Source organism: Miniopterus schreibersii (assembly GCF_964146895.1).
Source record: "Miniopterus schreibersii genome assembly, chromosome: 2".
NCBI lineage: Eukaryota > Metazoa > Chordata > Mammalia > Chiroptera > Miniopteridae > Miniopterus > Miniopterus schreibersii.
Window position 1 is genome coordinate 38,535,015 of NC_138102.1, and position 13,663 is coordinate 38,548,677.

Genomic DNA, 13,663 nt, shown 5'->3' on the forward strand with positions numbered 1-13,663 from the left:
TTCCAGGTTCACTTATGTTCCAAGTGACAGGATTTCTGTCTTTTTTAAAGGTTGAATAATATTCCATTCTGTGTTTTATATGTATGTATGTGTGTATGTATATCTCACATTTTCTTTATCTATTTGTTGATGGATATATAGATTGTTTCCTTACTTTGATTATTGTGAATAATGCTGCAGTGAACATAGTAATGATTTTATTTCCTTGGGATATATATCCAGAATTGGGATTGGTGGACCATATGATAGGTCTTTACTTTTTTGAGAAACTTACATACTGTTCTTTGTAGTGGCTGTACATATAAAATTGGCAAAATAGAAAATCTGGTTTGGTTGCATACTCATATATGAGTTTGGAAGCGTTCCCTTCTCTTCTTTTTTTTTTTTTTTTTGGAAGAGTTTGAGAAGGAATGGTATTAATTCTTAGAATGTTTAGTAGAATTTATCAGTGAAGCCATCTGGTCCTAGACTTTTGTTTGTTGGGAGGCTTTTGATTTCTGATTCAATCTTTTTACTAGTAATTGGTCTGTTTAGATTTTCTATTTCTTCATGATTCAAACCTGGTAGGTTATATGTTTCTAGGAATCTCTCCATTTATTTTTGTTGTCTTTTTTTTGTATATAATTGTTCATAATGTTCTTTTACGATTCTTTGTATTTGTGTGGTAATGGTTGTAACGTTTATAATTTTATTTGAGTCTTCTTATTTTATTTGAGTTTTCCTTGGTAAATCCAACTAAAGGTTTGTCTATTTTGTTGGTGTTTTCAAAGTCTATTTTGTTGGTGTTATTGATCTTTTCTATTGTCTTTTTAGTTTCTGTTTAATTTATTTCTGCTCTGGTCATTGTTATTTCCTTGCTTTTATTAAATTTTGGCTTAGTTTATTCTTTTCTAATTCCTGGTTCCTTGAGGTGTAAAGTTAGATTGTTTACTTGAGATTTCTTTTTTCTTTCTTTTCTTTAAAAAAAACATGTCTTTATTGATTTCACAGAGAGGAAGAGAGAGGGAGAGAAAGAGTTGAAACATCAGTGATGAGAGTCATTGATTGGCTGCCTCTAGAATGCCCCCTATTGGGGATTGAGCCCAAAACCCCGGGCATGTGCCCTGACTGGGAATCGAACTGTGGTCTCCTGGATCATAGGTAGATGTTCAACTGCTGAGCCACGCCAGTAGGGCCAGATTTCTTTTTTCTTAATGTAGGTGTTTATCACTATGAACTGCCCTCTTAGAACTGCTTTTGCTGCATTCTGTTGGTTATGATAATTATGTTTCCTATTTTATTTGTCTCGATATTTTTTTGATTTTTAAAAAAAATTCTTTTTTAACCCATTGGTTGTTCAGGAGCATGTTATTTAATCTCCACATATTTGTGAATTTTGTCATTTTCTTTTTGTCATTGATTTCTAGTTTCATACTATTGTTGTTGGACAAGATATTTGATATGAATTTAATCTTAAGTTTATTAAGACTTGTTCTGTGGCCTAACAAAAAATGTATCCTGGAGAATGTTCTTCCATTTGGGTTCATCTGATGTTTCCTTATAGTGGGAATACCAAGAAGTAAATGCTCAGTGCATGATACTCAACTGATGTCCACTTTGTCTCATTACTGGTGATGGTAACTTTTACCAGTTGGTTACAGTGAAGTCTGCCAGGTTTGTCCATTCTCAAGTTAATAATTGAATTAAAAAAACTTTAAAAAAAAAAGTATCTTTTATTGATTTCAGAGAGAGGAAGGGAGAGAGAGAGATAGTTAAAACAGCAATGATGAGAGAGTCATTGATCAGCTGCCTCTTGCACACCCCTGACTGGGGATCGAGCCCGCAACCCAGGCATGTGCCCCGACCAGGACTTGAACTACGATCTCCTGGGTCCTAGGTCAATGCTCAACTGCTGAGCCAAGCCTGACCAGGCTAAAAAAACTTTTTGACTCTTTGAAGTTAATATCTTAAGTACACACATACCTCGTTTCATTGTGCTTTGCTTTATCCTGCTTTATAGATGTATTTTTTACAAATTGAAGGGGAAACCATCCACTAGCAAAATGATAACACTTTATCACAACACTCTTTATTGTGGTGGTCTGGAACCTAACCCACAACATCTCTGAGGTATGCCTGTAATTTATCAACAGAAGCCACCCCCCTCCTCAGTATCATTAGGATAGAGTAATGCAGTTGATTTTTTCTATTTATTATTCATCTTACAACTTTGATGTACTAGTTTATTGCCCTTAGTAATTTTGAGTTGGACTTTCTAATTTTCTAAAACTACCTGCATACAAATTTTATTACGTCCTCTATCTTAGCTTTTCCCCCTCCTTTGATAGCTGTTTTCATCATTACTAACATGTCATTGTCATCTATATCTAGTATCTTATTTTAATGGGAATAAGTTTAATGTGCATTTTGCTGGTAAGCAAAATTGCTCATGAGTGTAGTTTTTTATATATTTAGTATATATAAAAGATAGCATTTTTAATATATATTACTGCTATGCTAATTTAAGAGATTAAGGAATGGATTTGATATAGAGTTGCTTCTTTAGTTTATATTAAATAGGATATAAAAATATTTTCTTAAAGGATTTTTTGAGTTGCGGTGTTTTTTCTTGTTTGGACTCCGTAGAGTAAATTCATAATAGGATGTTGAATTTTAAACTCTGATTTCTGGTTCACTTGGCTTATCTTCATGGTCCCAGAGTTAGGACCAACACAGGGTAAGATTTGCATGACTAAGAGGGAATAAGTCTGAGACGGAACTGGATCTGGTTTACTTGTATGAAGGAATGTGGTTAATTGTCCTGGTTACACTTTCTTAAATGCTTCTTTCTAATTCATTTTTTGACTGTTTCATTGTCTTCCACAGTCCATAATCTACAACACAGCTTAAACACTTTCACTTGTTTCCCTTTTAACTTTAGGATAAAGTCCAAATTCCTAAGTTTAGAATACAAGACCTTTGCTAACCCCATTACTGCATCAAACCCTATGCAATTTTGAACCTGCTGTCCCCAGGCAATATGTGCTTGCATGTGTGGTTCTGTTTTTGTGGAAAGTCCTCTTTTTCCTCCCTGGTCTCCTCAGTGAATGCTAAATGATTCCCCTGGACTTGACTCACTAAGCCCCTTGGAGCCTTCCCAGGCAGCTGCACAGGTTTTCTCCTTGGTGTCCAAATGGACCCCAGACCTGGCTGATGACTCAGGTGATTGGGGGTGGGGATGTGTGTTCTAAAGGCCACCGGTTGGGTTCCATCTTGGCTTACTGTGACTCATTTGGGATGGGGCCCTGGATATGTGTTGGTCTTTGTTTTAGGACTCCCTGGGTTGAGGTTGGGATCTTGATGTTTATCCAGGGTTGGGACTATTGGTGTAAATACAAGATGAGGCAGCCAAAGTGCACTCTGCCGCAGGTTCTCAGACTTGAGCCTGCATCAGCCTCACCTAGATGACTTGGTGAGATACGGATTGTTGGGCTCCACTCTCAGAGTTTCTGATTTCATAGGTCTGGGTGGGGCCTGAGAATTTGCATTTCTAACAAGTTAGGGGATAGTGCTGTTTTGCTGGTCTGGGGACCACACTTTGAGAACCTCTGCTGTATAGTAGATGGGTCATTGGCAGGCTGGGGTATTGATCCTTTACCCCTACAGAGACCTGAAGAAAGCCAAGAAGCAGGGCCTGTGCATAGTTCACAACCACATTTGCCACATACTGTAATTCTTTGCATAGATCCCTTGCCCACTGGACTGTGAACCCTTGGAGGGCAGTTGAACCAGAGACTATAGTAATGGGTTTATACCATTCTTGCTCTGGTGGCTAAGAGACTCCTGCCAGTGCCCTGTGGCTACTCTCTGGGGCCAACATTTGAAGTAAAGTCCTACAGCTTTTCCAGAAGGATGAAAAGATTGGGGCCATGGTTCTGATCCAGGAGATTTTCCCCACCCAGGCAGTGTCTGGGGACATTTTTGGTTGTCACAACTTGGGGTTGGGAGATGGTACTGTCATCTTGAAAATGGAATTTAGGGATGCTGCTAACCATCTGCAGTGCCCAGGACAGCCCCCCACAGCAGAGAAGCATGCAGCCTAAAATGTTAGTTGTGCTGAGCTCCTTGGGGAAAGAGGTTCTGATGAGGTTGGTTGGTCTTACTATGAGATCTGTCCTGTGTGCCTCACAGTTGTCCCTCACTCCAGTCCTTGTTCTTAGATTCTCTGACCCAGAGTACCCCACCTACCTCTGCCCCCTTTCCCCCCCAGACCCCTACGCCCAGACCTGTCCTGATGGAGCTTCCAGTGAGCAGGGTTAGCAAAATCTCCAGGGAGAATTAACCAAAGATTAATATTTTGCCACAGCTAGAAGTGCTTTAAACTGCATTATCCTTTCAATAATAAATGACTTATTTGAGTGGGGATAGGGCATTTGCTGAATGATTGACTGACCTGAACTGACCTGCATCTTCCCCTTCTCCTTCAGGAGGTAGAGAGGCTTGTGTGAGTGAGTGTTCTCTGCTGCTGTTTCTCAACCAGGGGAGAGTCATTCATTTATTAACTCAGCCAAGTATTGAGTGACTTGCCCTGTGCCAGGTCCAGTGAACCCCACAGAAAGACCGGGTCCTGCTGTCATGGAGCTCTCATTTTAGAGGGGTAATGGACAAAATAAAGAAGGGGATTATTTATTCTCCCAAAGAATAGATTGTAGTAAATAGGTCAAGAAAGGTAGGAGAGGGAAATAAGGTGTAAAATCAGGGTATGTTTGATTTTTTTAGGTAAGGCCCAGGCCTTGCTGTGGAGGTGACAATTCCATTGAGATCTGGAGGAGAGACGGTCCAATTGTGGGAGGATACAGGGCAGAGTATTTGTTCCCAGCAAAGGGAATAGGAAACAGGAGCTTGGGACGACAGCATGCCAGTGTGGGTGGAACACTGAATGGGGGGGGGGGAGTAAGAGTTGGGTAGAGAGTCAGGAGGGGACCTGGTCACATATGACACCCCATCAGAGTTTGGGTGTTGTTCTGCTGCAGGATGAGAGCATGGCCTTGTAATTTTAAGAAACCATTCTGGCTTTTCTCTGTAGACGTAGGGAAATCAAGAATGGAAGCAGGCAGAGAAAGATCTGAGAGGGCCAAGTGAGGGAGCTTGAACTTGAAGCTGGGATTAAGTCAGATTAAAAAGAAAAGGGTACAGGAGCTCTTATTCATTGCTGATGAGAATGCAAAATAATGCAGCCAGTTTCAAAGACAGTTTGGAGGTTTCTTACAAAACTAAATTTTCTCTTACCGTATGATCCAGTGGTCAAACCCTTTGTCATTTACCAAAAGGATCTGAAAACTTAGGTTCACACAAAAACCTGTTCTTGGTTGTTTATATCAGCTTTATTTATAATTGCCAAAACTTGGAAGCAACCAGCATGTCCTTTAGTTGGGTAATGGATAAATAAACTGTGGTCCATCCAGATAATGGATTCTTGTTCAACACTAAAAAGAAATGGGCTGTCAAGGTATGAAAAGACATGAAGGAACCTTAAGTGCATATTATTAACTGAAAGAAACTAGTCTGAAAAGGCTAAATATTTACTGTGTCATTCCAACTGTATTGCATTCTGGAAAAGGAGGAACCGTGGAGACATTGAAAAGATCAGTGGTTGCCAAGGCTTGGGAGGAGGGAAGGATGAATAGGTGAAACACAGAGGATTTTTAGGGCAGTGAAACTATTCTGTATGATGCAGTAATAGTGGATACATGTCATTATATGTCTGTCAAAACCCATAGCATGTAGACCACCAATAGTGAACCTTAATATAAACTGTGAAGTTTGGTTGATAATGATGTGTCAATATAGGTGCATCCATTGTACACGTACCGCTCTGGTGGGAGATTTTGATAATGGGGGAGGTTGTGGGAGAGTGTGGGGCAGGGGGTGATACAGAACTCTGTTCTTTCTGCTCAGCTTCGTTGTGAACCTGAAACTACTGGAAAAATATAAAGTATAAGTTTAAAAAAAAAAGAACAAAGGCCTTCCAGGTTGTGGGGATTGAGGTGGAGGTGTCAGTGTGTGTTCAGGGGATAAATGGGCAAGTGGTCCGGCTGTGAAAAAGGGCTCCTGTTGGGACAATGGGATATGTGACTGGAAAGGCAGCCTGGGGCTACTGCAGGTATGTGGACACTCACACAGGCGATGCTTGTACTGAGGCACGGCTGTGCAAGCGACATGAGATAACATATCCCCTGAGTTAACCTAACTGCCCAGATGTTTATCTCCCATGGACTGATTAACTGAGCAGTGTGTGAAAGCATTACGATAACTGACTAAACTATATCAGTTCTTTAGCTGTGAGTAGGTTTCCTTTTTTAAAAAAATAAGAATAAAAAATTCTTTATTATTGAAAGTATTACAGGTATCCCCCTTTTTCCCCCCATTGACCCCCTCCACCCTGCTTCCCTACCCCCCCCCCCCCCCCCCCCCGGCCTTCACCAGAGTAGGTATCCTTTTAATTAAGAGTGTGAATTACATGTTCACGTGCATGTGATTAAGCGCAATTCTTTGACCCAAGGAAAGTGTTTTCTGTGCTTTGTGGAGCCCTAATCCCAATGAGTGACACCAAAGGCTTACTTTGTTAGGCAGTAATGCCCTCAAGGTCCATCCTTACCTTCTGAGTTTAGAAGCAAGATCTTTGTAATCCCTTATAGAGGATGAAGTTTAACAGTTTGGAAGAAAGTGTTTGATTGAAACAGGAGCTATTGTCCACATTTTCGGAGCAGAGCCAGCACTTAGGCGCTCACGGGCTCTTTGTCAGTGATTGAGTTCTTAACCTAGTGGTGGCTACTTGGGCTGTGCTAACTAGACTAGGGTATCACCTGCTGGTTTTAAGATCCTTCACTTGCTAGTTCAATTAATGCTGCTTTAATCCCCTCACAGCCATGTGGGTTGAGCAGCAGAACTAGTATCTTACTCATGACTCATTTTGTTTTCAAGGTTACTAAATTGTGTGCAAATGCTTTTTTTTTTTTTTTTTTTTTAAAGAAGGGTTTAGGGGAGTTATCCATGCACAGTAGTAGTAGGTTCTGGGTGCTGGTTGTAGGAAAAGTGGTGAGATGTGTGGTAATAAGACAGAGGTACTATAAAGCCATAAATGCATGGGTTAACGGAAGGGAGACAAGAAAGTGAGGGATGAACCAGAGATTTCTGCAGTGCCCACAGCCTGGGAGGACCCACAAGTACCCCAGGGCAGAGGGAGTGCAGGGGCCTGGGGAACACTGAAGAGGGAGGGGGTCGCAGCCTGCACTGCCGCGTGGCTTATTGTAACCTGGAAAGAACGGGTGTTAGATGAAGGGGGAAAGGATGTGGAAATGAATTTTGAGCACATTTTAGGAAAGGGGGAAAGTCACAGAGGAATGAGGAAAGACGATTTTAACTTGAGATTGGCTGTTGAATTTAGTTCGACTTGGCTGTGGGCCGCTCCAGGAATGCTGGGGTGGTAACCTGTTTTGAGACAGCTTACCTGAGGTGTGGGCGTTCCAGTCTCACCCTGGATGGATTCCAGTGACATCTGTGACCAGGTGCCGAGACGTACCGGACACTGTCTTCGATCACAGACCTTCCAAGTAGTTTGTGAGTAGTCATTGCCCTGGAGTTAAACTCCGTGGTGAAACGGGAGGGAATGCTTGTGCTGTATCAAGTGTTGTGGAAGAAGATGGGAAGGAGAGAGTGTCACCGTGGAGAGAAGGACCACTGGGGCATAGCTGGGCTGAGGGATGGCTCCTTTGGCAGTGGCCTGGAATTGTTAAGTAAACTCCCTCAGGAATAAGTAGGAATCCAGGTGTCAGTTGACTCAGTTGTCCATCTCTGATTCCTTACTTAGGTGGTGAGAGATAATTTAGGCTCCTATGAAAGCAGCCCTGCCATCAAATGGAAATGAAAACCTTCAACCTTTGTTGGCACCCGTAGGGCCCAGCTGGCTTTTTGATTTGCACAATGAAGGGAATTGGGAGGGTCCTTAAGTCAAGAGCCACTGGGAAAGAAATTTGCCTAACTGAGTAATTTCATCTATTAGAGATATTAGAGTCTTTCTAATGGGGCCCAAATGTAATTACTTAAGAGCTCTGTTGTGGTAATGGCTGGTATTTGTCTGGTGGGATTTTCTAGTTTTCTTCAAAGCAGCCCCGGATGACCTCTCAGCAGCTCTGGGAGGTGCTTTCTCCAGGTGTCCTTCTCATTTGCAGGAGGCCAATCTGAGAAATGATGAGGCTAGTTCAAGGTCACGCAAACAGGATGTGGCAAAGTCCTAGACTCTAACTCAGCATAATTATTTTTTACTCATTTAATTTTTAAAAATTTTGTTAAAATGCACGTAACATAAAATTATCATCTTATCTATTTGAAGTGTACAGTTCAATAGTGTTAAGCACATTTACATTGTGCAACCAATTTCACAGTTCTTTTCGTGTTGTATTAGTGTTTTATAAAACACTGACTTCTCACTTCCCCTTCCTTCCAGCCCCTGGCAACTACCCTTCTGCTTTCTGTCTCTCTGAATTTGACCACGCCAAGTACCTCCTGCAAGTGGATTCCTACAGTGTTGGTCCTTTTGTGTCTGCACCATTTTACATTCCCGCCAGCATTGTGCAAGAGTTCCAGTTTCTCCACAACCTTGCTAACGCGTTTCTATTCTAATATGTGTGAGGCGCTATCTCATTGTGGTTTTGATCTGCGTTTCCCTAATGATTAGTGATGTTGAGCATCTTTTCCTGGGCAAGCACAATTTTATTTTATTTTTTTAAATTTTATTTTATTTTAAAATTTTATTTTTGTTTAAAATATTACAGATGTCCCTTTTTCTCCCCAGTGACCCGCTCCACCCCGTCCCTTCCCCCTCCCCAGTCCCTCTCCCCGCCATTGTCCGTGTCCTTGGGTTGTGCATATATGCATATAAATTCTTTGGTTACTCTCTCCGCCTCCACCCACCCGCCCTCCTCCATCCCTCTGACCTTCACCAGTCTCATCTATGCTTCCATGTCATTGAATCTATTCTGTTCATCAGTTTATTAAGTTCTTTAGATTCCCCGTATAGGCGAGATCATGTGATATTTGTCTTTCGCTGCCTGGCTTATTTCACTTAGCATAATATTCTCCAAGTCCATCCATACTGTCTCAAAAGGTACGAGATTCTTCTTCTTTACAGCTGCGTAGTATTCCATGGTGTAAATGTCCCATAGCTTTTTTATCCACTCATCTACTGATGGGCACTTGGGTTGTTTCCAGATCTTAGCTATTGTAAACTGGCAAGCACAATTTTAAAGAGGGCCTTTCAGGGCCGGGTATCATCATCTGGGTAAATTCCAGGGCTAACTGCCTGAGCATTTTCTGTAGGGAACAGCTGTAATAGAAATGGCCCAACTCGTTTCAAACCTGTTTCGTGGTAAAGCTCACAGATTTATACTATTGCTTTGGAAGGAAATTGAGACCTAGAGATGTTAAATGACTGGCAAAAAGCCATGGAGGTACACAAATTTGGACCTTTTAGAAATGAAGGTGGGGAAGAGGGGGAAAGTCGAGGCTGTGGGAACCCTGGTGTTCTCAGTGTCCTTGCCGAGACTAGAATCCAGTCTTCCTGTTCCTGTTCCAGGGCTCTTTAGAGGTCCCAGGCCACCAGGGTTAGCAAAATCTGGAGCTCAGTTTCTCTTACTGCTTCCTTAGTGATTCATAGATGTTCATTTATTCAACAAACAATTCTTGAGCACCTCCTCTGCACCCAGTGCTGTGCCTGGGGATGAAGCAGTAAAGGAGAGAAACATGATCTCTGCTTCCATGGGTGGTTGTCTGGCTTCAGAAGGTTCCCTACCCTGGCAAAATCAGTAGAATGGTGTTAATCTTTGGTTGAGCTCTGCATATTAATTATTATCACTTAAATAATGTGTAACGGATAATGACAGTTTATTTGAAAAGGGTTTTTCTCGGCGTCCTTTATAAAGTTACTGTTTTCCTTTCATAATTAAAAGGTAATTAGTAGTGATATGATTTGAGATTACGTGAATATTCTCTTCCACATCAAACTTTCACTGGATTTAACTTCCTTTGATAATTTCTAACTCCTTTGTTCCCTCAACATTTATTTGCATTCAAGAATGTAAGAGCTTTCCCTTCTCTCCCGTTTGCATAGGAGTAAGGATTCGTGTACTCCTGTTCTGTAATGAGTTATGATTCACTGCCATGTATTTGTTTTCATATTCAGTATATTCCAGATTTGTCTAGTGAGAGCTCTTCAGGCTGGCTCCTCTGTCCTTTGGACACATCCTCATGATTCCTTGGGCTCTTTCTTATTTTACGGCTTAAGATGTTTCGGGCCCATCTTGTGCTTTCTCTGCTTGCTCTGTGTTGGTCTCATCACTGGGTAATGATTCCATTGCTGGGAAGGCTCGGGCACTACTCACCCGGGCCTCTATTAATGGTGAGTCCTCACAGACATTCTCCCTTAGGAGCCAGTGTTGTGGCTCTACCAGCCCTTGTGGTTCTTAAGCTTGCCAGCTGCACCTCCACAGTGATCATCAGGGAACTTTGAAAAAAGACAGGGTGTTGACTCACAAGTCCTGCAGGGTACACGGCATGCCTAGGGCCACACAGCAAGGTCCTGGGGTGGTGGAGAGACAGAGAGAAAAAGGGAGAGAGAGAGACAGACAGAGAGATCATGAGGGTGGTTCTGCCTTTGTTGGGGCTGAGGATGGGGTGCCTACAGTTTTGTGGGTTCACTGTTGATTAATTTAAAACATCAGAGTGGGAATTAAAGCGCAGGCAGGAAAAAACTAGTGGTCAGTCAAATGATCAGTTATCTAGGTCAAGCAGAGTTTTCTGTACAAGACGAAGGGAAGTTCATGGGTGGCCTGGCTTTTTGTCTGGTCATGTAGCTGGTAATGTGTTGGAGTTGAATGTCTTCGAAGTGGATGCCCCAGCTACCAAAAGCTTGATGCCAGACACTCATACTATAGTCAAAAAAGCTAATTGTCAGGTGCTTACAGTACGCTGTCCTGGCCGTGGAGCCAGTCAGTTCTTCAAGGTGCCCAGGTTCCTTTATGGAAGGAAGGGTATTAAAAACCTAGACTTGAGCGCCAAGTGTTCTTTGACATTTTGTGTTGTTTCCAGGCCCTCTCAGCAGACAGAGCCAGGGGGTTTGTGGGTATGTAAGCACATATCTAATATATGAACCCCTCCAAATATATGTATATTTAAAATGTAGACTTTTTAAAACAAAACTCATGGATGTAGGATTCTGATTAGACGCAGGTGTGTATTTTTGGATAACTGTCATTCCTTTTCTCTTCATCTTAAACAGGTGGCTAAACCCCTTGTTTAAAATCGGTCACAAACGGAGAATAGAAGAAGATGATATGTACTCAGTGCTTCCACAAGATCGCTCAAAGCACCTTGGAGAAGAGTTGCAAGGGTAAGCAACAGGCAGTAAGGAGAAGGGTAAGGAAGGAGAACCCCTAGGTGTGTATGTGGCTAATTGTTTGCAGGGGGTGCTGCCTTCCTTTGGGCCCTTCTGGAGCCTATGTCCCCTAACCCCTAACATGACACATTCCCTCCCCTCAGGCTGTCCCTGGGCTTAGCCTGCTTTGGAGGGTGGGTGAAGCCTGTGTTTCCTGTGCATTTGTGGAAGTGGAGGGAACCTCCAGCAAAGGCTCTGGATGCAGAGAACTGTCCTGGGAGGAAGTTTCCCTGGAGGAAGTTATCTGTACTCCTGTCTGCCCTCTTGGGGAGCTAGCTGGAAATCCCACAGAGCTTGGCAATAACTTGTTTCCTGAGACTGGGACTTTTCCCGCACCCCGCATCTTGCAGGAGCCCTGCAGACAGTTAGGCAGCATTTATGGGACAGCGGTGAAGTGCCCTGCAATAGACACTTAGTTTTCACTGGCTGCCTCCCCCGGTTTGCCCTGTGGCTGGGCGTGCTGTTCTTTACCATGCTCTGTTTCTCATCGTAGGTACTGGGATAAGGAAGTCTTGAAAGCCAAGAGTGACTCTCGTAAGCCATCTTTAACAAAAGCAATCATCAAATGTTACTGGAAATCCTATGCAATTTTGGGAATTTTTACATTAATTGAGGTAAAAACTTTTACCTGTGGTGAACTGTTTTTCAGTATGTGTGGATTGCTATTTAAATCGACGGGACTATTGCCGGAAGAGGCAAGAAGTTTAAGGCCTAAGGATAAAACGTGTGTAGGGAACATGATGTAGCTCAGTGGTTGCGTTCATTGTTAGATTGGACAGTTACTTAAATGACTGGACCTCAGGGAGGTTACTATTTTTTTTTTACCAGTTAAAATAGAGTGTTGTAGAAGGACATCACTGTAAAGAAGATACATTTCATACCATGTCAGGACACTGTTGGTGCTCAGTAAATGTTATAAACACTGAGTGATCTTTGGCCAAAAGAAGATCCTACTACCTCAAGGAATATGTGGTCTGGAGGAAGTAAATTTGGACTGGCACCCAGAATAACAGACATTTTACAGGTGCTCACCAAATAATAGTTAACTTGACCAGGCCAAATTTGATAAATGTTCTTCCAAACAGGCATTGTCACCTTCCAGGAAGATAAAACCCCGAGGCCCTGCATCTGGGCTGGAGCCAGCCAGAGCTCCCAAGAGCAGACATGTTTCCAGGCCTTTGCAGTGGGCCGGGTACAATGCGCCAAAGCTCTCTCTTTGGAGAAGCTCTGGCTTCATCATGAATTCTGGAGAACTTGTGCACTGTGTACTCTGGTTTCTTATTCTTGGTTGTTGGGGTAGATTGCTGGTTGGAAGGAGTCTTGGTAGCCTGGCATTGCAGTGTGTACAGGGAATGTGCAGTGGAGAACCAGAGGCAGAAAGCCATGAGGTCAGTGACCTCCATTACCCTGAAGGCCTTGGTGAAGATCCTCAACTTAGACATTGTTCTACCTGTGAGGAGAGTGCCAGGAAGCCTGCCTGTTCTGGGTAGGTATGCTGAAAATCTACCTGCATAGCTCATGCTCTCTGTGGTACCTTAGTACTGCCTTAGGGACATTGATGGCCCTGCGTGTGCATGAGATTGGTATAGACAGAAGTTGCAGTTGCTATGAAAGGGTTGTTTTAGCTGCAGAAGGGTGGTGAGTTGTCATAAGTGCATTTTGTTGGGGGTGAGATGGGTGGGTCAGTTGATTTGTATGTGGGAGGTGTAGCTCCTGTTTAAAAGATTCTGTTGTAATGAAGGGCACTGTGGGCAGTGGGTAGCTCAGTAGGCAAACTCTGCCCTACATAGCTGGAGAAAACCAGAAAATCTGTCAGCTAATAGGTACAGGTGACTAGATGGTTCTGGGAGATTGAAGTTTTTGTTGATGACCAGTGTGGGTTGGCCAGTGCACCAGAGGGTAGGAACAGGTATATGGGGCAGAGTGCCTCCTTTGAGAGGGAGCCAACCACCAGCTGGGTACTGCTGTGGCCTTGTGAAGGGCAGAGTGGAGATGCAAACCAGTGTGACTGACTTGGGGGTATTAGAGGATGCAGGAGCCCCCCAGGCTGTCCAGCATCTCTTAGACCTGTGCACATGTGTGCCAAGTGATGGTGTTTCTACATTGTTATAATGTCTCAGTTTGAAATGAGCAGGTGGTAAGCTGGTGTCATTGTGGCCTGTGTAGGTAGCACAAATGTACCTGCTCACCTCA

General features: G+C 42.9%; 1 protein-coding gene across 2 annotated transcripts in view; it reads left to right on the forward strand.

The window, feature by feature from the left end:
• ABCC4 (ATP binding cassette subfamily C member 4 (PEL blood group)) overlaps positions 1-13,663 on the forward strand; it is a 222,748-nt gene that overhangs the window by 24,247 nt on the left and 184,838 nt on the right. The window contains exons 2-3 of one of the 2 annotated variants that reach the window (XM_081130988.1): positions 11,315-11,425; positions 11,964-12,084. In XM_081130988.1, coding sequence (XP_080987114.1) covers positions 11,315-11,425; positions 11,964-12,084 — 232 coding nt within the window. Of the gene's footprint in view, positions 1-11,314; positions 11,452-11,963; positions 12,085-13,663 lie in introns of both variants that reach the window. The other variant, XM_081130989.1, reaches the window with a different exon arrangement.